This window comes from Lonchura striata, chromosome 1 (assembly GCF_046129695.1).
Source record: "Lonchura striata isolate bLonStr1 chromosome 1, bLonStr1.mat, whole genome shotgun sequence".
Classification (NCBI taxonomy): domain Eukaryota; kingdom Metazoa; phylum Chordata; class Aves; order Passeriformes; family Estrildidae; genus Lonchura; species Lonchura striata.
The window spans coordinates 65,762,077-65,789,979 of record NC_134603.1 but is presented as its reverse complement, the minus strand read 5'-3'; the positions used below and the strand labels follow the sequence as shown (position 1 = coordinate 65,789,979).

General features: G+C 40.4%; 1 protein-coding gene across 5 annotated transcripts in view; it reads right to left on the bottom strand.

The window, feature by feature from the left end:
- Positions 1-27,903, bottom strand: part of EPB41L4B (erythrocyte membrane protein band 4.1 like 4B) — a 207,498-nt gene that overhangs the window by 51,528 nt on the left and 128,067 nt on the right. For 4 of the 5 annotated variants that reach the window (XM_077784982.1, XM_077784967.1, XM_077784973.1 and 1 more), the window contains 3 exons: positions 20,495-20,676; positions 15,177-15,292; positions 5,807-5,932 (listed from right to left, as the gene is read on the bottom strand). In XM_077784982.1, the coding sequence (XP_077641108.1) occupies positions 5,807-5,932; positions 15,177-15,292; positions 20,495-20,676 (424 nt within the window). The remainder of the gene's footprint in view (positions 1-5,806; positions 5,933-15,176; positions 15,293-20,494; positions 20,677-27,903) is intronic. The other variant, XM_077784970.1, reaches the window with a different exon arrangement.

The window sequence follows — 27,903 nt, the reverse complement described above, 5'->3', positions numbered from 1 at the left end:
CTCATATTGAGGTATCATTGCTGACACACTTCTAATGAGCTGCCATGTATCATATATTCATCATACAAAATCAAAATCTTGTATTCTTATACCTGTGGAACCATCAAATTCCTGTAGGCTCACTTTTTAAGTTGAGCAAACCTGTTTCAACATAGCAACTGAACACAGACAATTTGAAGCTGAGCCATTTTTAAATTCCATTGTTATGAAAAATTATAACTGATGCAATGTTGCACTTGCTGCTGTTCCAGTTGAGAGTCCCAGAGCAGTTGCTTCTTTTTACCTAGCCTGAAACTTGACAGTGAGGTTATTGCTCATCCAAGTGGGTGACTAACAGCAACAGCTTTAGCAAGGAAGGCACAGTGTACATAAGGAGCTGTGGAAGCTTCCCCCACAGCCTGAACACCTCAGCTGTGACCTGTTACGCTCACTTAATTTCAGTTCTGATCCCTGTGCAAAGACTGTCAAATTGTGCATTAGCTTGGTGCTGTGAATAAGGACGGATGGGGAGAGGGAGGAAAGGAGGAGAGGAAAGCAACTAATTCATTATGGAAGGAGCCTGAAATGTTGGAAAAGCTGATCCTTTCAAGGTACTTAAGTCAACATCTAGTGAAAGCTGAGAATTCCTCCGGGTACCCAGAAGGATTTGTTTAAGTCCTATTATAAGAAAGATCGCATATGATTATAAATCCTCAAGTGTCTTCCCCTCAACTACTCTATTTTCATTCATGACCTGATTAGGGTTTGAATCCAGAACTCCTTAAGTGAATAGAGCTCCAAAGACCCAGCTTACATAAAGACAGGGAATTTTTTCTAGAAATGCATGGCAAAAGCATCTGGACTTTGAAGATGTCAAGTCCTTACACTTGACTCTTTCCTTAAAGGAGGCAGAACACTAAAAGAGAATCATCAGAAATGTAGTCATGACAGACTGGCACTGTGGATCACCTCACTTATGCACCTTTTCTACCATAAATAATGCATAGATGTCTCATTTACATTGCAGCCATGGCTTGCATCTGTGTAGAGAGTACAGGATGACACTGGTATCCTGCATGACCTGAGGTATTTTCTGTACTACGGACCTGTCCTTTCCTCAAGACAACTCTAAACAGCACAGACAACCTGCATTTACTCACATATTAGCAATAATTAAGACAAACCTACATGATATTCGGCCTGTACTTGTTTCTAGAAAAGGGAGAAAAAAGAGAGAGATGGCTATCGACCTGGCCTAAAAAATTTACATGTGTATAGGCTTGTGAAGAAAGCTAGAGTGTGAAAGGAGTTAGAGGACTGAACTTCCCTTTGTTCAGCCTAAATGTCCCTTTGTTTACTGAGAACCAAGCAGGGGATTCAATGGCTTGATAACCTGGCTGATTGAAGATATCTCTCCCTGGCCAAGAGTTTCCATGGGGGTTGAAAAGGGAGAAATAAAGGGGATTTTGTATGCTCTTTTGTAAGGACCCTGCAGCCCCAAACCACCTCTTCTCAATTTTTCTCAGCAAACAATCCATAATGTAGCACAGTAGTAATGTCACCTCCATTTATCTTCTTTAAACTGCACTGCAAAAATGTACCTGCAGAATGAGCTTGGCCTTCCCTTGTCTGCAGACAAGAGGAAGATGTGAGTGATGCAAAAATCAGCTGCAGTAGAAATCTGTGAGAAAAGGGATCCTTCCCTGTGCTAACTTGCTGGACATATATCAACCCAAGGATTTAGGAAAGCCAGGTAACAGGTGCAGAATACAGACACGACTTGTAGATGATAAACTGCTAGAAAAATGCCTGCCAAAATAAAAAGCCCTGCTGAGATAGCTGTACATTTGCTCAGGACCCTGTGCTTAATTTTAAGGATAATTAGGATTTATCCAAAGCCAAAATGAATAGAAATAGCAACTGAAACCTTCAAGTTTCTTTCCTTCATCACTTAGGCCGTGAACTTTTTGGCAAAAGGGACTCTGTGATACCAACAAGTCATGGCTGCTCAATCACAGCATATCAGCACTGACTCATGAAAGCTGCAAAGGGGTTTTAAATGTTAGGGAGAGCTGGTCTTTTGTATTCTGACAACTCCTTACTGCTTCATTATATGAGTACCTCTCAAATGAAGAGTCTGGAATATATGCTTAAAAAAAAAAAAAAAAGATATGTCAGTTGCTTCACAGTGTTTAAGGCTCCCCTGGAGCTTAATTATGTGGCAACTGTGACATGCAGTCTGTCAGCTAAAAGGTGGCAGATCCCTGTGGCACAGTTTGAGAGGTGTGTTGTGAAACATTACTCATTTGCTCTAGCCCTACAGGTAACTATGGCATGCCCCAGCTGCTGTGTCCATGGCAGTAAGCTCCTAGATCTAGCTTCCAGCATCTCTGTGCACACTGCAGTTTGATTCTGCATTTAGATGAGTAGCACATAAATATTCCTGTCTTCAACAAATTAAAAAAAACAAACCTCACTCATGTTAGTTTTCTGATGCTCTATAACCCTAAGCCACAAGCAGAGCACCATAACCTTACAAATTTTCTGCCTCTAAGTCAGGGCTATAACTGTGGGAGATGTATTGTCCCCTAGGAATGCGGTAAGCTCTTCAGCACAATTCTGAAATGAAGAAGCACAGAAATCATATTCCAGGATATATTTTCAAATGGCTAGCAACATTTCCCCTTGGTTTCATTTTTTAAATCGTAAGCACTGGAATCATTCATTTCTAAGGCTCTCTCTTGTGTTGGTGCCTAGTTGCAATAAAAAAAAAGTAAACTACAAAACATTTCTGTCCCAACTTATATTTTCCATTTGCAAACATTTACTCCATTCTCTGAATTAACAAGAACAGCTTCTTCTACTACACGCAGGAGGTGCTTTCATAAACTTGTCACATCCTGATGTTAGTAGCATATGGTATTGAAAATATTCCTACTGCTTGAAGGAAGAGCTGTTACAAATACTTCAAGCAACAGTTTGTTAATTTTGGATGTGATCCTACAGTGCACCAATATTTTTCTCATGCTTTTAAACCTAACCATATAATGAAGATGCCCCATGAAGTTTCAAAAAGAACGAGTTAGACCATAGATTTTTTTGGGGCCCTTAGAAGAACATTTCCTTTCAAACATCAATGTGCATAAGACAGAATGTTTCTTTCTTCTTCCTTTTACAAACTAGACGAGCAAGTTATCTTTTTTTCCCTTTCTTATTTTTTTATCTTTTTGAGCTATTATGAAATATGGGAATAACTGTGCTCTATATGAGGAAGAGCAAGGCTGCCTTGCTTTACAACTCGAGAAATACAGGCTGTGCCTTACAGACCCTAGATATACCTCTTGCTCTGACTGCCTAGTAAATTGAAATATGACAGTACAAAAAAGAAGAGATGAGAAAGTGGAGTGTTAAGAATAAGGACAGAAGGCAAGACTTCTCAGGGATATAATATGGAACTGGCATCAAAAGGTAGAATTGGGCAAAGATCATCATTAGTCCTCCAGATACACTGAGCAGCAAGATATATCAGATGGGGTCAAAGAGGGGCAGGATCACAGCCCTGGGGGAGCATATAAAGTTAAATAGTTGTCTTCCATGAACAAAATTATTCCTTATCTGCTCCCTTGAAAGAATGCTGTGTCTCAGCAGTGTAATTCCAACCCAGCTCACTTTTCTCAGAAGATGACTGAACTGCCACTGGGAAATGGCTTATCTATTGGTATACAGCTAGTTGTCTGAGGTGCTGGGGGCAGGTAAAGAAGATAACTGGGTGGGTTTATGGTATCAAATACAGTGGTTTATCAGGACCTCCTGTAGCTGCCTTCCCTTCTCACACATTCTAGAAGATCAATGTTGTGTTTGCACTGGTTCCTTCACCATCACCATTTTTCCTACCCTTTTCAATGCTTTCATAGCCACAGCTTCTTACTGTAACAGCTGATCACTGCCTGGTCTCTGCCTGCTTATTTTTGCAACGTATCTGATCTTTTATAATTGACAGGAGGGGAGCTCAAGTGCAGAAGAACTCATCTCTAGTTACACAGGCAATTTTGTGGCTAAGCAGATAGTTGAATGAGGATTTCAAAGATTAAGGTGACTTCCTATTTTACCGGCTATAAATCTTAAGCCACACTTTGTTAGCAGTGAAAGTTTCAGGGATTTCAAACTGAACCTTATGCCATTATTTTTCAACAATAAATGCTATACTGCAACAGTTTTATTTACCTTCCTTCCCCTGAAATAGGAAGATTTTTCTCATCGAGGGCAAATCCACAGACATATACTTAACCCAATTTGATTTTCAAAGCTTTGTGAAAAACAACACAGGCAAGAAGGAAGAGAGGAATGCTCAATTTGCTCTAAAAGTTATTTACAACCTAGCAACAGTTAAAGAATATGGTTATGGCAGAAAAAGCAACCTAGGAGGCTTTCTCTTGGAAAGCCTCGGACTGAAAAATTAAGGCAGAGCAGGTCAATTGAGAGATGCATATGTTAAGCACATTTCCTGTCTTGCCTTAATAATGTATTCTGAATGCAGCAGCACACACTGCTTCCAGCCTTTAACTATCCAGTCAAACATGACCATTAAGCATATTCAAGAGAAAATACAAATATGAGAAGTATACCGTGACATCCTGTAGAAAAAACACAGGAAAAACAGAAGGTAACCCAAGGGCAAAAATATGCTGCATAAAATACAGTTGATGCAACACAGAGTTCAGAGAGGTGAGAGAACTGCTTTAAGCAAATATGGAAAGAAAAAAAAATCACCCAAACAATTCTTTTCTCGTTATTCTGCCAGGTTTCTGCTATTGAAATTTAAGGCAGTCAGAATAACCAAATTTTGCTGCTTCCTTAGATCTAGCTAGACCAGATGTAATGTAGCTCTCAAATGAAAGATATGCCAGGGAACAAGAAATACACAAAGCTAATTGTTAACAAAGTTCTTTGCAGGGCAAGTTGACCTGGTGAAAAGAAACAAAACAATGGAAATACCAACATAATTTGTATTCAAAGAGAATAGTGTGCTCAAGGATACCACAGGAACTTGGGATAGCATTATAACAATCTTTCTACATCTATTTTTCTTCCTAAAACTTTGTATTTGGCTTTATTTTTTGGCACAAATGGCATTATCTTTTGTCCACAAATTTCACTTAAGAAGAACCACACATTTTAGATTCCAGGTTCTGACTGGGAAAATAACTTTTTACAGTCATGTTATTTACCACCAGTTTTCAGTTGTATGGCATTATTAAAAGAGTATTTTTGAAACAGGATGTATCTAATGTAAACATTAACCAAGCTGTGAAAATAGAAGCTTAAAATTTAGTTAAAAGCACACAAACAAGTAGGAAAGCAAAAGACTAGCTAATATTTCACACTCAAGCATCTAAAGCTCATCCCCTGAAATAAAGGTTGAATTTGGATATACAGATATTATCATTAGAACAATCTTAACCCCAGTTTCCATGAGTAGTGGGTAGCCTCAGAAAACTCCAGAGGTTACTCTTTTTAAGCTACAAAGTAGCTAAAAGCTACAGTGACAAAACAGAGATTTCCTGAGGCCATCTTTCCTATTTTCTTAGTCTCTCCTAAGGCTGTATTAATCATGTCAGTTAGGATAAATTTCCAACTTCCATCATATCAATTGTTTTGAGTTACCTGAAGAGAATGCTAGAATAGCTAGAGAATAGCTAGAGAATGCTAAGTCAACGTGCATACTTGACTAAAAATTAGGTGCTTCCTCAGGAGGAATGATGGGATCTTGGAAAACTGGTGAAAGTTATGCAAAAACTAAAAAAGCAGAGTATTAAACACAGATTACCTGGGCACCTACTCTAAAAGCAGCTTCCACTTGAGCTTTTAGGATATTGCACTTCAAATGGTCAGGTACAGATGAAGGTGACACAGGGGCATGAAGAGTCTTTTCTGTTACCTTCTTTTCTTCAGCCTGTATTTATTAAACAAGCAGTGACATACATTAGAAAGATAAGTTCATAAAATTATCAAAGGTTAAATTTCACTTGTAATAACTTGATTCACCAATACTGACTAAAACTTCCATATTCATACCCTGATAGATACATCTTAGAAGTTTTCTAAATATTTAATGACTTGATACTATGTTCAAGACAAAAATAGCCCCAGGGAAGCCTGAGTAATAGAAGCAAGAATATGATGTGGAATAAAAAGCCCAGCCAGGCCCTGGAGTGGTTGTTCAAACCTGTGATCACACTGAGGAAACAAAACATTGTCTCAAAATATCCCACAGAAGGCAGAAGAACAAACAGCACAACTATAGTGAGCACTGGCTTTTTACACCACCCTTAAAATGAAAACTTTGCAAGTTTAACCAGAGAAATGAGAAGGAATCTCCACTTAATTGCAAGCCAAGTGAAATCTCCATCAGAAAGTAAAGAAAAATCAAAGAACTTTAAATATTTATGATGCTGTTTCCACCTGATAATAATACTTTACCTACACAGTGATCTGAATCAGAAATTTTGGCCTCAGGATAGCTAGTGTAGTGCCCTGGTCAAACATGACCTAAAGGTTTTGTGCCTTGAACAAACTATATCCAGCAGAAATGTCAGAAATGCCACATGAATAAACTTCCCATGCACAAAAGGAAAGCAAAAAGAAAGACAATGTAAGACTAATGTATCAACAAAGAGAGTATGATGAGACCAGGATAGTAAACATTAACTCTTATGCAATCAAACTGTAATATGTCACATATTTTTAGAGACTAGTTGGACAATGGCATAACAGCCATTGTAAACTTCCCTATTCTTCCTGGAAGTGACACCTGAATTATAGATGAGTAAGAGCCTAGATTGTGCATTTATTTTCTGCTGTCATGGCTGAGAAGGGTGAGTGGTTGTATACACCCAGACAGAACAGATATGCAATGCTGTCATTCAGATTTCAGCCAAAACAGGTACAATGCATCAGAACACCAGGTCCAGTGATCCTCGAGGTTTACCTCTGCCAGGTATTTAAAGACAGAACCAATCATTTTTTTTACTGAAATTACCATATGATTAGCCCTTTCACTTCAAAATCTATCTCCTTTATCCTTCCTTCTGCTCTCCCTCATGGCATGCCACTGGCTGATGGTAACTACAATCTTACTGACTCTCAGGTCCTCGAGCACGCACAGACAAATGGGAATATCAAGGTTCAGGGAACACTTTCTGAAAGTGGAGCAAGTCACTCCAAAAGCAATTGTGCTGCTTAAGGAAACTGCTCAGCAAACTCTGGGGAGGGAAAGGGCCAGACCTTAGCAGAACTCTGTTGAGACTGCAAGATATTTATGTGCAAGCAAAGTTGGTCTAGCAACCTTCTGCCTCCAAAATTCCATAGCTGCCAGGTATGATTTTGAACAACTGTCTGTTAAAAGACTACTCATCATGAGATTTTTTTTATCTCTGCCAAATTCCTAATAATTCTTACATGTTTATTTGTCAAGCTACATTTACTTTGTTTAGAGGAAAATATATTTGGACTTCCCATTCTCCCCAGTCTCCCCCTAAGGGAAAAAGAAAATACATAAAATGAAAAGTGACAGTGTCTAGCTGGAGCAACTTATGGAACTGTAGTCATCTATTCAGTCTTGATTAAAACAATAGTTTGGCAAGTATATGAAAAGAAAACAAACCACCAAACCCAAACATGAAATATTTGATTGCCATAGGTGTCTTTCCTGGGATACTTGTGAAGTTGAGAAGTGGAGATAATCAAATGGACAAAATTATTTGTAAAGAAAGCACAGCTTTTACTTCACTGATATTCTTGGTAGATAAAGTGAACCCATTTTAAAAAGACTGTTATTACTGCCAACATTCATGTGTATTGATTTCTAACAGCAGAAAAAACAACACATTAAGCAGTGGCATTTTTAAAGGCCATGCAAAATCTCACCTTTGTTTTTACACTGTATACTAATTAATAACATTTCAGTCAAGCAAAAATAAACAATTGTATTTTACTTTCTATAGCAAAACAATTGGGGCTTGTTTGGGAGACAAGCTTATTTCATAACAAGAAACGTTCCCAAGTCACATCCCTCTGTTATTCAGATGGATATAGATATTTTTCAGTCCTATTGCTCTTTTTCCACTGCCTAATTTCCCCATATTGACCAAGAGGAAAATAAAAAGTCCCAGGGCTGCCCTATATATGGGAATCCTCAAAAATATCTAAATCTCCTGCTCTATTCAGTATTGTGCAGATGACTCCATTTAACAGAGATCCTCAGTGTGAGATCTGATGTGCAAGTCCCACACTGAGATTCTTGAGAGGTCCAAATACTGATGGGTGGCTGACCTGGCTGAAAGAGAAAGCTGCTGCTAGAAGGTGCACACTTCTCAGAAGCCAGTGCTGGGTATTCAGTTCTGCTTTAGTCCTTGTTTGGGTCACACTTTAAGGGTTTCACCTTCAAGCAAGCAAAACTTGCTTTAACACGGGGCGTGGGAGTGCTTGGCCTGACCCGGCCTTCTTTAGCTTCTGAACACGTCAAAGATTTCTTGGCCTGCCTGCCTTGGCAGTCTTTTCAGCCACAGAGTAGCACATCCTGAATCATTGCTGAATTCTGCTCTCCCACAGCTGAATAGCTGAGACTATTACACAGAGTCAGTGGCACTGACGATCCAGATGAAAAGTAAACTTTAATCACAGAACAAAGCAGAACCTCTTTATTGCAGACTATTATCACTTTTAAGCATCTATATAAGTTCCTATTTTTCCCTAATGCCACTAATCTTTACGTACAAGCTCATTCATCTCCCAATTTAACTTTATTTATTGTTAAAGTATAACTGACATAAAGAATGCAAAAGAAAAAAAAATATTTCATGGCTACAAAAGCACATGCAGAATCTTCTGTGGTTCATTTCACTAATTTGTAAGAAAATCAAAGATCAAAAACCTGTCTGCATTAGGAATGTCCACATACTATTGCTACAAGAATGAAAGCTGTATCCTTATTTATTTTTCTATATAATAAAGAAATTTTATATTTCCAGAATCTTCACTGCTCTCAGCAGAAAGAGAACAGCTAGGTATTAATTTGTTGAGACAGGCTGGCAGTTGTTAACATTTTGATTTAATTTATACACTCAAAGTATTCTATTTGGAAAATATTAAAATGCTAAGCATGGCAGGATGTTAATGAAACTTCCTATTTTATAACTTTTTAGTCACAATTCAAAAGAATCTTAGATACCCCTTTCAAGTGAAAGTCCTAGAGTCAAACTTGCATTTGAAAGAGATGATACTCTTGCTTAGCATTTCAAACTAAACTCATTCTAAAAGGTTTAGAAATTAAGAAAAAACCCATTAGGCTTCCTGATAAAACTCCAGTTTTCCATGTCCAATTTTGCTGATCTCAATAACAGCAATGTGTTTACATTTTTTCACCATCAATGCAGAATTTTATTTTTCCATGGAAGGAGAACAATGGAGAATTGCATTTAAATGGAAAAAGTCAAACAAGCTCAGATATATACACATATAAAATTAGAGGCATTTTTTGTTTTTGTAACTGAAGTCTTAAATTTGCTGTTTCTCCTCCCAAAAATTTACTTTAAATTCAATTACATTTGCTAATACTAGACCTGAAGGCAGATTTGCAGTGTTAGATAACGATGACACTGACTTTGGTTTGCAAAGCTAAGTGAATATTAAGTACACATACAGAATATAAAAATAGCTGCATGAAACACAGCAATACCACTCCTGTAGATAACATTTCCAAGTTCTGCTTTAAAAGGTTCATACTTTTTTCTACATCAAACTTTGTACCAAGAGCAAGATTCATGATCTTGTGCCTCTGTGAATTTATTGATAGCCTCTTCTTAGACAAACATCATGTTTAAAACATGTGTTTTAATGGAGAGAACTGAAGAATATAATGAATATTTTCTTTAGGAATGCAGGTCTATTTTTGTTGCTAGTCATCACTACTAGTAGGAGGCAAAATTTTAACAAAGACAACACAAATATATAGGTTCTGAAAGCACATTAGGTAAGTGAGGTTTCCTGGGACTCAACTACATCTGAAAATGTGCATAGAAATCTACAGACTCTTTTGTCCCTTTTTCACCAGGAAATTTATTGCTTTTAACCATGTGGCAGCTAACACCAATTATGAACAGGTACCGCAATAAGACCTGTACAATTATGTGTTATTCTTATTTGAGGTAAAGTTTACAAGCAGAAACTACATCTTCTTTATTAGAAAAAAAAGTACAATTGAAAAAACAAACAAACAAACCCTACATTAAGCTGTCAGACATAGAATACTTTCCTCAGGTTAGCTATTAGTTGGTCTAATGAAAAATATAACTCCCAATAAATCTTGTTATGCTTATATCCCTGTAGTAAACCTCTTTAATTTTTGGTATCAAATTTATTTTATAAAATGCTATTGCTCAATATTATTAAATCCTACCTCTGTCACTATGAGATTTATGACAGTCTTAGAGGACCATGGTAGGCTGTGTTCCCTGGGATATACCCTCTAATCTGTGTATCACACAGAAGAGTCTCAGGTACATCTAAAAGATAGGTTAATTTTGTGGGTTTTCTTAAACTATAAATTATTTTTTGAACCCTGGTGGCTCTGGGCATTGCTGTTATGCAGGGAGCAGGTAGTTCCACAGATTTTTGGAGGTGGTGTCATTTGGAAGCAGATGACCTATGTAATAGGGCAGTCCTATAATACAGTTTTGCCCTGGTAGCAAAAGGCTTTAAGTTCTGAGCAGAGTTTACAAAAACGTTAAGGCTCATCTAGCTGCCTCTATCTGGACTTTTCTCAATCTGCCTGCAGGTTTGCTCCACTAAGATTAGCTGTAGCAGCAATAATTTTATACAGAAAGCAGTAACACCAGTATTTTTTTGTAGAATAAGACATTTATGACTCTAACACAAACATGTAGTTTAAAGCAATGTAGGGCTTATATGAAAACAGGAGTTTTGAGAAGGGAAGACACAGAACATGGTCTAGAAGAGCACTGATATGGAGTGATAGCACAAAGGCCACAGTCTGGCACTGGAGACCCATGGCTATAAACAAATCATCAATGGCCAGTTAAAGTGCAGACCTGAACCTGGACAAATTTGGGTTTAGGGACAATAAAGAGAGTGAAGACATAATTTATAGCATATATATGTAAAAGCCACCACATACAGTAAATTTGGGTGGAATGAGAAGATATGTAGACCAATGAAGAAAGAGCAAGATGTAAAGGCTTGTTTGAAAACATGCAAAAGGGCTCAAAGTATATTGTAGAGTGAGGAAAAAGAAGAAGACATGGACATGCCGGAGAGAACATTGGAACAGGCTGCCCAGAGAAGTGGCTGAGTCACTATCCCTGGAGGTATTTAGATGTGTAGATGTAGCACTGAGGGACATGGTTTAGTGTTGGACTTGGCATTGCTGGCTTAACAGTTGGACATGATGGTCTGAAAGGTCTTTTCCAACCTAAGAAGTTCCATGATTCTATGACTATCATAATTCTTTCACCCCACCAAAATGAAATCACCAACCTTAGGACCCACAGTTGTAGGGAAAGGGTGACCATAACATCAGGAAAAGAGGTAGAAACAATTTGAAATGCATTATTATTCTTTATTTTTATGCAATAATTACAGCTGGGCTAATAATTACTAGACTCCCAAGATTTCAGAAATGCTAACAATACATTCTTGGCTTTATATCATACACACACACACACCACACACACACACACACAAAGCAACGGGGGATGGGAGAACATATTTTTCTAATGAAAGGCTTCCAAGAAGAAAATCAGAAATACATTCACAACTACAACACTTAGGATTGTCTGTCTTGGAGATTAAGGACTCTGCTAGCACAAAAGGGTATGAAACACAAGTTGAAACAGACTTTCATCATTTAGTAGGTGGACAGACACATACACCATACCAAACAGCTCTGGAAAAGAGGTTGGACACATCCATTCATCATTCCCATGAGACAAAGTTTGCTGTAGCAGACAATCAAATTAATTAACTGCAGAATCTAATTTACCCAATTTCTTGCTAATTCTCCTATGGGTCTATTATGAAGCCTGGCAAATTCCAGCCTGAAAGCACTTTGCTTGAAAAAATAACAATTAGCAACTGTAAAGGAGGGAGTGAAAATTGGGATTCCACAACAGATGTGGAAATGGTTCATTTTTTTTTTTAATCAAAAACAGAGTAAATGAAACAGCTTTGTAACAGCTTCACTAGTTTTATTTAAGCATAATATTTTGGAGGATGCAATAGCAGGCCATAAAAAGCCCTTAGTAGACCAGAAATCAATGGAGTGGTGCAGGAGAGGAGTTAAGTCTTCATTTTTTTGCCAGAAACTAGACAACGTTGAACACTCATTGAAATCTGTTTGCTGCTGGACTGAGTAGTTAGTTAACTACCATAATCAAAAGAACTTTAAAGGCCCCACTCTCAGTTAAAAATTCTTGTCACAGTTTGGGGTTGTTCAATCCAGCCTAACCTGCCTTGTTACCTTTCTGCTGGGCAGTACTCTATGGCATTTCAGCCCAAGGTTAGCTCAATATTTGCAGCAAGTCTCTCTCTTTCACTGGAGAAGTCATCTGCTGAGGCAACTCCAGGCTCTGCTCAGAGATCAGAGACTTGTGGTTTGTTTGTTTTAGCTTTGTGAGCTCTGTACACAGAATCTAGGTCAGACAATGGTGCTTGAAGAAGAAACCACAAGTGAAAGGCCAAAAGAATTTCAGAATGATTTGTTGGTCACAACCCATGGCCTGTAATGTAAGGTCTGGATCACTGAAATGCTTTCCAGTGGTGACTCTGGGCCAGTTTCAAGAGTATGTACAATTTTCAGATTGCTAAAAATAGTAATTTTAATAATTTTTTAAGAGCTGGCCTCTTTTCCATTCACATAGTAGCTGCTGTTCATGGGAATGCTGCCCAGCTCTTAAACCCAAATCCTCTATGACTGCCAGGGAAGAGTTTTCATTAGACAGCCCATGTCTCTAGCCTTGCCTTTTGCTGAGCTTCTGCCAGAAACAGAAGCATTTAGCATCTCTTGGTGCTCATTACAAGACTTTTTCATCAGCTAAACTTTGACTGATGGCAGACTCATCACAGCAGACACAGGCTGCATTTACTTTGCAGCTGCATTTATTGTGAAGCTCTGACTTGTTATGATACTGGGTTCTGCTAATTAGTCCTTAAATGAATAATCCGTCTGACTGTGGACAAGATTCTAGAGCTGTCAGGACAAGCCAAAGAAAACCTTTAATTATAAAAGAGCTGAGTCCTCCCTTCACAGACTTGCAGTTAATATGAACGAGCAAGAGGATCAGAGATCAGGCAGAAGTTGCAGGTACAATATTTGGATTACTTGCACAGTATGGTGGGATACAGGACCAAAGTGTTTCAAGCATTCAGTTTAAGAAAGAAGACAGACCATAAATCTACTAATTTTGAAATCACAGGGGTACCATTAAGGTCGCATCTTTAAACCTTTTGTGCAGCATAGGTCAGATTGGTTTGCCCAATTGTGCGCTGTGGTCAGTGTGGAGGGAGACCTTTCACATCTTCACTTTTGCCTTTTAAATATGCCAAACTCAGCTCTCAGTGAGCTCAATAGTGTAGGACAGTCCTTTAAAGCATGTTTTGGACATTGCACCTGAGCAAATGTTCTCCACTGGTGTTCAGATAGAGTATCAGTAATCACATCTGAACTACACAAGTCCTCTTACAACACCTGGGTATTCATTGGATGAGTCTGAGATGGAGAATTTTCCTTTGGCAAATGATGTCAGTGCTTAGCAAGCTTTGCCTATAAAAAGCCTTACTTATTACCAGTTGAGAATATTTCTAGAAGATGAACTTGAGAAATGCACACAGGAATGAAAGGTGACTACTTTCCCATTTCACCTCAGTTTGTTGACTTTTATGATTTATCTTTTTAATTCCCACTTGAGCTAGACAAAATTAGAACTCATCACAGGTGAAAACCAAATAGATTTGGGAGAAAGTCTAAAATATTCTGCCATCCTCTGTTCATTGAGAAATCCCCCAAAATCATGACACAGGCCATTACTTCATGACTACATTAATAAGGCATAAGGACTGCAGTCCATATCTGAACTACACCAAAATCCTATGACAAACAATGAACATGGTTCAAGGAAATCTTAATGCTAGTAAATCCCTTGCATTATAGAATAAATTCAATTAACTGTAATGTTGAAAAAAATTCCAATATTTAATTTTTGCATTAGAAACACCTGGCTCACTGATTTTTAGCCTTGACTTCCATCTCCTGGAATCTCTCATACAGAGAAGAGAAAGATTCTGCTTTATAGATATATAGTCCCTTTGTGCTTGTATTTTTGGTACATTTGGTCGTGTTCCCTTGGATTTTAATTTCTCTAATGCTTCTTGAAATAATATCAACAAAAGGCTGTTTGTAAAACCAAGGTAAAATAATTGAGTTCTTTCTTGAGCTGACAAAGAACTCTCAAAACACCATTTTTCTTTTAAAAAGTCTATACAGAGTCACTGGGGGCCAGGACCTACCTCTTTTGAAGACAGTGGCAATGCTCTCATTGAATTCACAGGGTCCAGCTCAGGACCTGTGCGGTTGTAAACCAAAGATCTTGGTCCAGATTCAGAACAAGGGTTCCCAGTTCAGGAACAGTGGATTTAGCCTCACATGGATACAAGGAGACAATGATTTGCTGATCTCTGGCAGAAGCAGCAGGACATGGCTGTTTGGCCACCTCTGCAAAAACTGTCTCATAAAACACCCACTAACTTCAGATGCCAGGGGGAGTTTATGGCATAACACGGACTCCTCATGTAGAAAAACAAGATTTTTTTTATCACTTAAAGTGTTGTTATTTTTTTACAGCTCTAGGCTGCCTAGATGACTAACTCTTCACAACTAAACTAAAACTATAGCATAACATTGTTGAAGCAGCTTCTGAAATTTTAAAAGGCAAAGCTGATTGAAATGCTAAATCTAAAAACCAAATCCCAGTCCCATAAGAAGATGGTGAGAGGTGATTAAAAAGCAAGCCAGTTGAAGATGAATGTTGATTTGAATTTGAGGTGAAAAAACAGCATCTTTTAAATATGAAATGACAAAGGTGCTCTGGCATATCTATGTAAAAGTATATATGTATATGCTATACCTTGTTCATGCTGACGTGCAGGGCTGGCCATGGTCCAACTACCTTCATACTCTCCGTTTCTATTTTCTTCAGATGAGAAGTTTCATCATAAAGAAGGGGAAGTCCTGAGCTCAGTTCTAAAATGATGCCCAAAAGAAAGAAAGAAAAAGACACAGTCTGAAGGGAAGCTACAGAGAACTTCAGAGCAAGATACTCAACTGCATTTGAAGAGACGGCATTTGGCAAAGCATCTTCTCTGTAAGACCCTCTAAAATGTTTATTCCTGTTGGGTCATTTTGCCTTTTTCTATTTAGCAAACAATTCCTCCCCCTCCTCCTTCTCACCCATCCTTTCATTTCAGCAGAGCTTTTGCCAGCTTTGGGCTAGATATTTCTCTCCTTACCTCCCCACCGCCTCTACCCCCTCTATATTCTAAAACTTAGTTGACACCAGAGGGATTATTTATGCAGCCAAGGTGCCACTCTCGAAACATGTGATGTGTAAAGAGATCAGAGTATAGCTTTTGGCTTCTCTCAGACATCTTTATTTATATACCAGCCTCTTTAAGACTGTTGTCAGGAATTTGCTGTGCTTTGTCAACAGAGATTTTGAGCAAGCCACTGACAGAGAAAGACAAGGAAAAAATACTTTTTAAAACAGCCCTAAAAGGTCTCTGTCATCATCTTGGGGATGCTGTGGCTTATATATATGTATTTGCAAGTTCTCAGAGAAAAATAAACTTCATCATATGATGATTTAATGAATCTCTGTGTCCTCCTGTATTTCTTCTTGCCATGGATTCTAGATAATAACAGCTGGGAACAATCCATTTCTGTGGAGTCTGATTCAAAGCCTACTGAAATCAATAAAAACTTGCACTGACTGCAGTTTGGTTTGGATCAGGTTGTTAAGCTGTCCTAAGAATATTAAATATTACTCACTCAAGATCTAATTCTACAGCTGTTTAAATATACATTAAGGGCTTTGCTGACTAGAGACAAATTGCTAAAACCAGCTTATAGAGATATAAGCAGAAAGCTGTTTTCGCCGTTAGTGAAACATTATCAGACCCTGAGGTAATAATGCCCTAGAAGGGGTTACAATATCAGCATTGACCTCCTCTTGGTGGTCTTTCATCACAAGTTAGTGTTGCCAGAGTTCAGAATTTCTCACATCACAGCTGCTTCTGTGCATGAGACTGTGAAACTGCCTGATATCCTGGGAATAAATTACCGCAGCCATAAAATCAGACATGATGATGGGCAGTTTTTTTTTTTTTTAATAAACACCATGAATGTAATTTCCTCCTAAGAAAGAAAATAAAGGGGGAGGGGGAAGTGCCCTATTTAAATTATTCAAGTTTGCTATTATTTAAAAGGGATTTTTAAGCTGGGGTGGTTTTTTTTTGGTTGTTTAAATGGAGAACTCTGGAAGACAAGCAGGCCAGTTTAGCCTTTTTACCCAACATCAAAAACAAACAAAAGAAAAGACAATAATAATAATAATTCCTACAAAAGGCATAAATTTCCTGAGTCAGAATTAAGTCTTGGCAAACCCAGGCTTTCATTCCAAGAAAGGATCTGGCAGCACCGTGGTTTTTCAAAGCTCTGTTTCCAGCTTGAAACTCAGTCTGTGTTAGACCATTCTCTGCTCAGGGTTATGCAAGGTCTTTTGTAGCGAGCTGCTCAGGAATAAAGGATGCCTTTTTTTGAAGTGATAACCTGTAAGCTCAGCCCAGAGTTCAAGAGGCAACCTGGGTCCCCTCTTCCCATTGCTCATTTTCTGCCATAAAAATTCTGTGAGCTGCACTGCATACGTGTTGGCATCTGCTCCCAGGGACAGCCCCAGCTGCTGCCGGTGAATCTGCTCACGTGCACCTGGTAATCCATGCACAACCTTGCCACGCCAATTAGGCTCAGCGAGCAGCTCAGCCTCTCTTCCCTGTAAGGCCAACTGCTGTTGCATAGAGTGGGACTGGGGTTCTGGGATATGCTGGGGGAAGATGTGCTGCACCACAAGATGTGATCTGTGTACGATAGCTTTGAGGTGAAGAGTAGCTTTGTGAGTACAAGAATCAGGCTGAATGCAGGAAAACAACATCTTCTGCTGAGCTGAACACCTTCATAAACACACACGTCAGATTTGTTTCACTGGATTTCACTTCCTCCAGTAACTGAAGCAGACAAATTACTTGGAATGTGAAAAATCAGGCAGGTCTGGCCCTGGTTTGTTTTCTGTTTGTTTCTGTAACAAAGTCCTGTGCTCTGTGTTTGCTGGGAAACATGCACTAGTATTTAAAGGAACCCTGGCTGGGCACATTGCTGTCTCCTTCTCTCCTGCCCATGTCCCGCTAATTGCACTGGAATTTTAGTATTTCTCAGAATAGATGTAAGTGGAAGAAAGGCAGATCCTTTCTCCCGCTCAGCCTGATGGTGGGTACATATCAGTGGGTCATTCCCTGTTCCACTTCAGATGAATTCAAAACTATCTCAGAGCTCAGTGATGAGTCCAGTCCATAGGAACTGGAACAAGTCACAAAACACCTGTGATCCCATGGGACAGCACAAGGTAGATTAAGTGCTGGTGTCTCCTCTGTCAGCCTTATGGGGAAGTTTCTGCTAGGATAGCATATTTGCCCCATGAGATCTTTTTGCTCTTCAGGCATTTCCACTTGAGATATTTTGGTCACAAGCACCCTCTTTCCTGAGAGCATCCCCAGTTTAGTGACCACTTACTTCCTAGAAACACTTTCCCGGTACTGGCCTTTCCACACAGCCTGGAGCCAGACATCAGTCCCCCATGTCCTCACGCTCCTCAGGCAGACTGCTGATAGTGTTTCCTCTCTGCCTGACTTTTCTTGCCCCACACACTGTGCCATGTCCTCCATAAACAGCCAAAGGCCAGTATGCTCCTAACCATTTCAGTACATGCACTGTGAACCTTTGCCACACACTGTCAACAAGAGTTTTCTCAGCTGAAATAGCCTGAGTAGTATTTTTAATGAAACCATTAAAAACAAACCAACCCTAGTCCTCTGAGCACCAACCTTGAAAAGGCACTTAAACCCAGCACCCCAAGCTGCAAATGAGTAAGTCTGATTCTGTTTTAAGGGAAGTGCTCCTACCCAGACTGCCACTGCTTTCACAGCATAAACATGCCAGATATAACCATGAACTGGCTTCTCAAGGGAAATCAGCTTTGCCCCTCCAGCCGGATGCACAGGTGCTGCAGAGGATCGGCAATGGGTTGCAGTGGGGCAGCACGGCGGCATTAAGAGACACGGCATGCACAGCTGCCTAAACAGCTCAGCTGGGAGCAGTCAGCACGGCTGCACCACAGCCTCCCCTTGGAGGTGCTCCATCCCTTTCCACTCCCTTAGAGAAACTGGGAATTGGCATTCGGTGCTAATGGCTTTGGGCAGGAACCAGCACCGATTCTCCTGCATCAGTTAGTAGCGAGCAGAAAAAGTGAAGAGAAAGGTGAAATTGTCTCCAGCAACAGGTGCCACCCATACATGCCATGGCTTCTGAAGTCCCTTTCAGAGCATGGCAGACAGGCCAGGGAGGCTGCTCCCCACCACCAGGGCCAGTCTGGGGAAGGCAGCTCACTCTCCCCATGTCTGAGGGAGGAGGACATGGAGCCTCCTGGGCCCCAGTTTCCTCTCGCTGGGCACAAAAACTGACCCTGACGTTTGCCCTTGTGCTCTTCTAGGCTTTTCCTAAGGTTATTTCTGCAATAAGGAGAAGCAGGAAAGCTGTGTGACCTGAGAGTGCTGGAGTAAACACCCTGTGCTGTGTGGTTTTTGCTGTTTTTTTCAATTGCCTCCTGTCCCGCAGGTGGGCCCAGGGCAGGGCGGTGGGCAGCTGGAGACCAGCAGCTGCAGCGGGGACTGGAGCGGGGCACGGAGCTGTGGGCTGGGTGGCAGTCCCGGGCAGCAGCGCTTCATGGGCCGGGACACTCAGCAGCAGCATAGCTGGCTTGGAATGAATTTCCTGGCATGCTTCAGCTCTAATTTGGGAAAGGAAAATATGGGCTGGCACACCCCCCAGAAAGGTCACCGCCTCCCACGGTGCCAGGCTGATAGCCGGGAGAGGTTTTCCAGCAGAGCCTTGCCAGCATCCCCCAGCACCTGCGACCGCCCGGCCGCGGCAGGGCCAGGGCAGCCGCCCCAGCCCCGCACCAGCACAGCCTGCACTGCCCTGCCGGGGGCCAGGGACTGCACAGCCGGGCCAGGATGCAAATACCTCAAAACTATCACACTCTCCTGGGGAAAGAAAATGAAAGAAAATGTTTCTGATCTTCTGAAACAAGGTCTGATTAAAGTGCTTGTCCAGGTAGATGCCTGTGCGATACTGCTGAGGTGGGACAGTTTACAGTCAGGGTCACCCAGTACAGTCCAAGACCCTGGTTTCAGGAATTTGAAAATTATCAGATTAACTGACCAGGGTGAAAGATTCCATAATGGATAGTTATCTCAGCATCATTTACAGTTATGAAGGCAAAAACTGGGCAAGGGAAGAACTCATTTCCTAGAGACAAGGAATATAATAGATCATATCTTGTTTTGCTCATCATCTGATATTCTTACACACTTCACAGTGCAGAGATTGTAAATCTGGAGAGCAGGAAGTAGGACTGCTCAATGACAGGGCTGTTTCTCTTCCATTTCCTGTGTAAAATATTTGGCCGAGCTCCGTACCCTTAAAAATGCCTGTACACGTTCAGCAGCAGAGACTTCCACCCAAACTTCCCAAGACTGCATCAGAAATGGATAGGCTTCTCTCCTCGCTACTTTCTACAAGCCAAGAATTTCTCCACTAAGGAAGCAGGAGTATTCCAGTTTTGGTAGCTAAAGCTTGCAATTATTCCGATTACCCAAACTAAGAGCAAGATGCTGTATGTCCAGGGCTCCAAAATTTCTGCTGCCTGTGCCCAGACACGAAAATAGGATCCAAACAAGGAGGACTCAGGGCCAGCTGGACAGATCAGCAAAAGACAATAGCAGATGAGGGTAGGTTTGTGAAACTACACAAACAAATAGTAACAATGAAAAAGGAGACTGTGCCAAGTGGTTAGAGTCAGTATCTGTGACTAATGAGGAATTTGTTCAGCTATAGAACACCCACCTAACACCAAAACCCTGTAGCAAACCAAGGAAATTGCAAATCTTGTCTCATTTGCACATGCTACAAAGCTAGCAAATAATAACAGGAAGCACATTCTTCCAGGAGAAAAACCAAAAGGCACACTGTTTTCCTTTCCTTTCCTTTACCTCCTTGCCCAAGACAAACCTGAAAGCAGCCCAATCACTGAAATAACAATCACTGCAGTGGACTTACTGGTTGGATTTGGAACTGCAGAAACAATATCCTTGCTTTCTGGAGCAAGGGCACCATAATTGGCGTGGTGGTGGTGATGGCGATGGTGGTGGTGGTGCCTTGCAGCCATTTTTGTGGTATATGGAGTTCCACCATTCTCCTCAATGTTGAACGGATGCAGATCGCTGTTGTTCAATGGATAGCTACAAAATAAATCAGTTCAAATTAGAGCAGTAAACAGTAGCACCAACTGTACATTTGGAGAGACAGAGTGAAAACTTTCTTGGGAAAAAATGTGCAGCATTTTTGTAAATAATTTTTTTTTATCCCAAATCTTTACAGTTTTCTATCTCCACAAGATTTATGTGATGAGAAAAAATGATGCCTCTGCTTGTTTGTATGACTTTAAAGACCAGAACTATTTTTGATTTTACACAGTACATAATCTCTGCTAGAGTCTTTCCTGGGATAGGAAAGTTGTCAACCAGAAAACAATAACTTTTTTAAAGTGAAATTGTCCAAAGACCAGACCAAGGAACAGTCTCAGAGTAAGACTACATTCCTGAGAATGTTTAGGTCTCTAAATTTATGATGCAAAAATAGCTATATAAAAAAATTCTGACTTAGGGAAAATATTAGAAAATAAAACATTTTATAGATAAAAACATACAAAATAGCACTTTGTCAAAAATGAATTGTACCAATGCTGGCAAAACTAGTATGGGTCTTGGTGAGGGCTTTTTGCATGTGTTTAGTTAGGAGTGTAACTATTGTCAGTCTGCAATAGCTGGCAAATGGGGATACGCTGACATTTTAACTCACCATCTCTAACTGAGAGGTGACAAATTACAGTGCTGCTTTTCTTCATTAGCTTTAACTGATACTGTTTCAGTTTATTGTTTGAAATGACGATGAATTTATAGAAGTGATATTTTCTCTTCATTCCAGCAACCAAAGAAGATTGAGATAATTCTACATAGATATTGCAAACTACTTGAATGTGCTTTCCTCAGAGGAGTGCTTAAAATTTTTCTAAGGTTTAACTTATTCTATAGTAGTGCATTAGACAGTAGTTGCAGTAAATCAATCCATTTCAACAAAAGATTAATCCCCTGCCTATTTGAGATATGCTAAAGAAATTATATCTTCAGCTGCATGGGTTTTCAGTTTGCTCTTATTAATAACAGCAGCCAAAAACCTGACAGCATGAAATGAAGGCAAACCGAATAATTAAATGAACAATGAATAAATTATACCTAAGATACTTGCTACATATGTTTTCTGCAGATTACTTAGTGATTCAAACCAAAATTAACCAGTCATCTGAAAATAAACACATCTGTATAATTTCCAAAGTTCTACTGAAACACGCAGTTTAATAACCACTGTCTTCTTAGTAACAACTTCAGACAACATGAGGTTTCTGACTGGGTACTAATTGAAAAATAGTTTTATGCTGGTTACTTTTTGAAAGCAGAAGGTGGGGAGGGGAATGTTGTGTATATTAATCTTGGCAGGTTCCCGGCATGAAGCAACTGCTGCCAATAAAGGCACTTCTGATGGCTTTTTGCCTTAAGGAAACAATAGAAATAGGTGTCTGATCCACAGGGGACAGGTTTTGTGAGCTCAAATAATCCAGGACTGGTCTGTCTTTTCAAACTGCACTATATCTTTACTGCTATAATCAAATGAAGCAAGTGCCTACAGGGGGGAAATGGTACAGGCTAATGAGATTGCACACTAATTGTAGCAGCTCTCCTGCATTTTCCCTTCAAGGGCCTTGGACTGGCATGACATTTTTTGACTGAGAGGAGAGGTGGTTTTGTTCACATGGTTAAAACCCTGCTGGGAAATGAGTTTGGGGCTGGAGCCTCAGCACATTTTTTTTTTTTTTTCTATCTGATTCAGTTTTTTTCAAGACACAAAACCCTATGTGTTGGGAGTTTCATTTCACCCACTGGCAGGCTGGTTTAGCAGATCTTCAATTGGTCTTTTCAAAATGAATCACACCAAATCCTTACACTGACTCCTCACACTGCTATGATCCCAAGGTATCTTCCATGCTGAAATGAGAAGGAGCTGAGCAACTGAACAAGCCAACTGAATTGACCTCTGGCATGAGGGCAAATGTGCACCAAATTCTCTAGATGTATTTCTTGACTTTCCAGAGAAGAGTAACATGTAAAATGTAAAATGCAGGGAGAGCTTTACATCAAAGAAGTAAAGAACTAGCCCAGCAAAGCTGATGTTCAGCTGTGCACTGAAATCCTTGAGGACAGCAGATCACAAAGCTCCAGACAGGGTGTCACTACCCAGGCAGCACTCTCCGATGTGAGATCCCATGTTCCAAATGCCAGCTATGGAAAAGTCTGTGGTCATCTGCACTCCTCCAGGGCTGACGGCAACTGACGGATGTCGAGACAAACTTATCTCAGGGTCAGCCAACTCTTGCATGCTCGATGCATATGAGGTTGGGCATTTGCACAGACACCCTCACTACCAAGGAGTTACTGAACAATCAGAAACAACAGGCTTTGCAGCAGCCCCAGAGCCTACCAACTAGAAATGCTGACAGTACCCAAACAAAAATATCATAAGTAGTCCAAGTACCTTTTCTATATACTCTCATATATATTTTAGGGATATATTAGGTATCTTAAGGTGTTTTCTACAAGGTGACATCATTATTATTATCTCATATCACATGTTTTTCACTTTTCTGTTCTTCCACTGTCTTAAATATACACTTGACACTTTTCCACTGAATGCATCCTTTTCTTGCTAATTTTGCTTTCTATTGCTTACTTCTATCTGGCTTACCTGAATAGAAAACATGCTCATGTATCCTTCTCAGTCTATTGATGTAAATAAATCACTACTTTCAGTGAACCAACTTTTTGACCATATTATAAAGTGTTCATATCCTGACCTCTAGGAATTTATACTTGCTCCCCAGACATCAAGTAATGCTCTCAGACTTATGTGCATTATATGGACAGGTAGTAGTTTTCATCCTTTCTCTTGCACCTGCTTTCTGGCCATCCTAGTATGCCAATATCACACCTTTGGTTTACTTTTTAAACATCAATTGGCTGACCTGCAGGTTTCCTCTTTCTCTGCTGTTATTTACTTGTGTGCTTTCTCAACAAGGTCCAGCTGTTTCCTATACAGACAGCTCCTGTCCTTCAAGAAAAATGAGGCAGGGCCCTATAGGCAACTGTGCAAAGGAAGCAAACATTTCTTTCTTCTTTGTCCCTCACTCAAGAAAAGGCACTCCTGAGGATTCAGTTTCTGCAGGCTGAACCTTCAAAAAGGCCACTCAATGTTTACAAGAAGGTTAGTGATGCCTTTAGCCTCAAATTCACATTAATTACTTCCTTCTGACCAAGAAAGCATCCCATTGAGGAACAAGGCAAATATCACATATCTACTAATTTCTTTTTACAGTTTTCATTTTACATTATTAGCCCTCTGTCTCAGTTTTAACTCCTCACACTTTACTCAAAAAGTTGTTTTCAGCTGACATTTTAGATTTCATGTGCTCCAGTCACCTACTGCTTTACCAAACTATGTCTCTAGTATAGAATCCACACACACAACAGTCTTAAGAGGATATAGGAAAACAGGGAACAGAAAAGTTTTTGAAGGCTTTCAAAACCAAAGGATGTGGGCCTGTGTTACCTAAACTGAACCTCCAACACCTTCACTAGCAAAGACTCCATGACCCTCTTGCGCTATCAGTTTCAGTGTCTCACCATGTGTACACTTATTTCTTTGTTTATTCTGTCTCCTTTAGTGCAATTTAAGCCACTGTTTTATCTCCCATCCATCACAGACACAGTAAGAATTCTGTGTTAAGAATTCAATTATTTCTTGCTACAGAAGCCTGTGTTTTTGAAAATGGCCCTTTACACCTCCCATCAGGATCTGAAGAGCTCTGAACTCCTCAGCTGCCCCTCACAGGTTGCACATTCCATACAGCTCTGAGACATCTTGCCATCCCTGCCTACCCAGCTTCCCCCTGCTCTTCTTCCAACATGTGATGCTAAGAACTGGACACCCCATTCCAGCTGAGGCCTTGAAAACATGTTTTAAAGAGAAAGGGTTGTTTCTAAGTCCCAGAGGATCTACTCCTGTTTATACACTAGAAGAAGCCATTTTTTACGATAGTCTGGGATTGTTGACTCATGTTTAATATGTGATGCTCAAGAACATCAGATCCTTTCTTAAACTGGCCAGGTTTCCAGCCCCACAACCTCAGCTGTGACACATCACTCCTACCTAACAGCACAAACATTCCTCTTGAGCTGTGCCCTAATTTTTCTGATGTGCTAAGATCAATACTTTCCTCCATCCATGACAGGCCCTGTATGCAAGGACTCCCATTTTGGTGTAATCTGTGAGTGACAAGGGTTTTTTTTTTAAAACATAATTGCTTTTCCATGCCTCCCAGCTACCAGCTTCAGTCTCCTGTAGAACATTGCTGTGTAGCCCCACAGAAACATCTTCCACTTGTGTCCCAGAGCAGGCTTACTCCTGCCCCCTGCCCATGCCCCTCTTTCTCCACTCCTCCTCTAGCCATCTTCCACCTGTCTGAAGTTACACTTGGGGAGCAAATGATGGGGCTTTCTTCTCTCCTCTCCATGGGGAGCCTGGAGGGACAATTGCAAAAAGCAGGCTCAAACTATTGTGCCTCCTAGATGACTCTAAGAGTTTAGACCTTCCCTACCATAGCTGAACAGTGGTTTAAAAAAATCCCAGGCTCCTAGGTCTGGTTGTGATAAATAACCTTCAACAATTACTGTACCCACCTCTATTTGCTTGGAACATTCCTCCTGCACCAAACCACTGCAATATTCCAGTATTTAAAAATCCTCAAACTTTCCACAAACATCTTCAGAACCGCTTTCAGTCCTCCCCCATCTGTAGCTCGGAGCAAGGCTGGTGGTGAGTTGCACAGGTTTTGGCAGCAAAAATTCACACTGTCAGTGTTGCACTGACAGTTCTGGGAGATGTATCACCCATCGCTGTATCATTACAATACCTTCTCCAACATCAAAATGGGCTTTAGATGTGCTCCCAAGTGGCAGCCAGGGGAAGTGTTGCAGTGCCTGTTAACATATATGTGAATTAATGTGTATGTAATGAAAGCAGCCACCGCGTGTGAAACTTGAGTGTGGCAGCCAGGGGGAGGAGACTTAACAGCTATGCTAAGCCAAACACTCTTTTGGGCTTAGTATCTCCCTTTTTTAGGAGGAAGAAGGGTAGACTCTGGGTTAATTCCCTCTCCATGTTTCAAAAGCAGTTAAAAAAACCCCAAACAAATAAACCACAATGAACTTTTACCTAAACTTTAATCATATTTAGAATCTCACATAGCACTTGTTTCCCTAAAGCACAGCAAGCGGCACAGAGAGAGGAGGAATTTTGTTCTCTGAAAATATCCCCGTGGAGAGGAAAGAAGAGAAAATTGAGGGGATAGGAAGAAGGCAGTATTTATGAGTATCACTTAATGGCCAGGGCTATTGGACTCAAGCAAAAGCCTTCACCCAGCATTACATAAGAAGAGAACACAGACCACAGCAGGATGACTGCAATGACAGGAGAGAGGGTGAGCTTTCATTTTGCAGCCAAGGACTGGGACATATAGAAGCAATGAGTATTCATAAGTAAAGGAAAACTGGGATCACTAAAACCAAACCAATGTCATGTTTTCTTCCAGCACCATGTAACCAAGATGTCTTTGCTGGCCAGAATTGGCTTCCTGGCTGTGTGAAGTGTAACTAAAGCTAACATTGTGGTTACACATCCATGTTTTGCTCTGACACCAGAACATCACAGCTAGCCCATTTGCTTCCTTCAGGGGAAGGCATGGAAAATTGTGTTGCAAATTTCTTTCCCTGCTGCCAGGGATGATCTGCAGTTCCCATCCAATCCTAGGGACACCTCAGAAAGCAGAGTAGGCAGCCAGCAATCTTCTCCCAAACACCTTGAAATTAAAGTGAAAATTATAATAGGGAAAAAAATATATTAATAAATGGTGATGGAAGCCTGCTGTAGGACACAAGATGCTGAACTAACTTTTGAAGCAAAACTAATCTGGAATTCTTCACCAGAATAAAGCCTGCAGCAAAGCATGCACATGGTATAAAATACCAAGGAACAAATCTTGACTCAATAAATATGTTGTCCTCATAGATTTCACCTTATCTGCATAAAGATCATTAAAAAAATACTTTCTTGCAAAACTGTCATGCAAAATATGCCCACTGGGGAACTAAGCATGCTTTTCTTAATTTACAAATGCTTTTAATTAACACTAACAATAGCTAATGATATTTAATCACCTGTCAAAAAAAAAAAATCATTGTCCCAGATGTCCTTGTAGATGAGAAAACTCTGAAAAGTAGACATAAAAATTTCTAAGACAAACAAGATTCTCCCACAAGTCTGCTGCCTTCCCCTTTCAGAGAGGCAAAGGGAAATGTCCTTGTCCTTAGGAAATAGAACTTGAGGTGGGTAATCCAAGCAAGTTAGCTCAGGTTAAATCAGGAGCAAAGCCAAGCAAGGATCCGTGGTCTCTGAGGTAGCCTGCAGCCAATCTCAGATTGCTAGCCATGGTGCAGCTTTTCCCATCACTTAACTCATTAAATAACTCAGGCCCTGTCAGCTAAGCACATCCCTGTCTCATCTCCACTGTGCTCACTGGTTGCTGCCAAAGGATGCAGAGAAGCAGGCACAGGCCTGAGGCTTAGCTAAGAGAGGAGAACACAAGAAATCACAGGATGTGATAGAAATTGCTGGACATAAAAGATAAAGGCAAAAGCAGCTAAAAAATACTATAGAGCATGCCCAGAAGGATTGCTGGAATTCACAAGTACTTATGGTAGGGATACATGAGCAATGGCCAAACATCACAGAGCTCTGAAGGAGGAGTATCAGGGTCTCTTGGGTGAGAACAACCCTGCAAGGCCAACACTGGCTAAGAAACTATATCAGTAACTCTGTGTAAGGTCCAAACTATGCTGGTAGCCTTGGGACCTTTGAGTATGGACTTAGCAAAACCTGAAGCAATGCAAGGAAAAAGCAGGGGTACCTGTGAGGAGACAAGAGAAAGGAAAGAGGTGAATTCATGTGCAGGATGAATTTAATTCAGGATGCACATGAGAAAGGTGAGAAAAGTGACCAGCCCCATGTAAGCAAGCTGCTGGTCAGCTTGGCAGGTCAAGCTGTGATCACCACAGTCCAGGGCATCTTCTCAGCTGTAGTCCTATTTTCTGTGGAGGTGTTTGCAAGAAGGATGGAGCTTTCTGTGCAGCTCCAGATTTGTCAGCCACTGTTTGTGTATGCAGGTACTGCTCAAGGTATTGCCCTTCTCCTCTGCTCTCTGGCAAGGCGGCTGAGTGGGTGCTCAGTGAACATTTGCATCT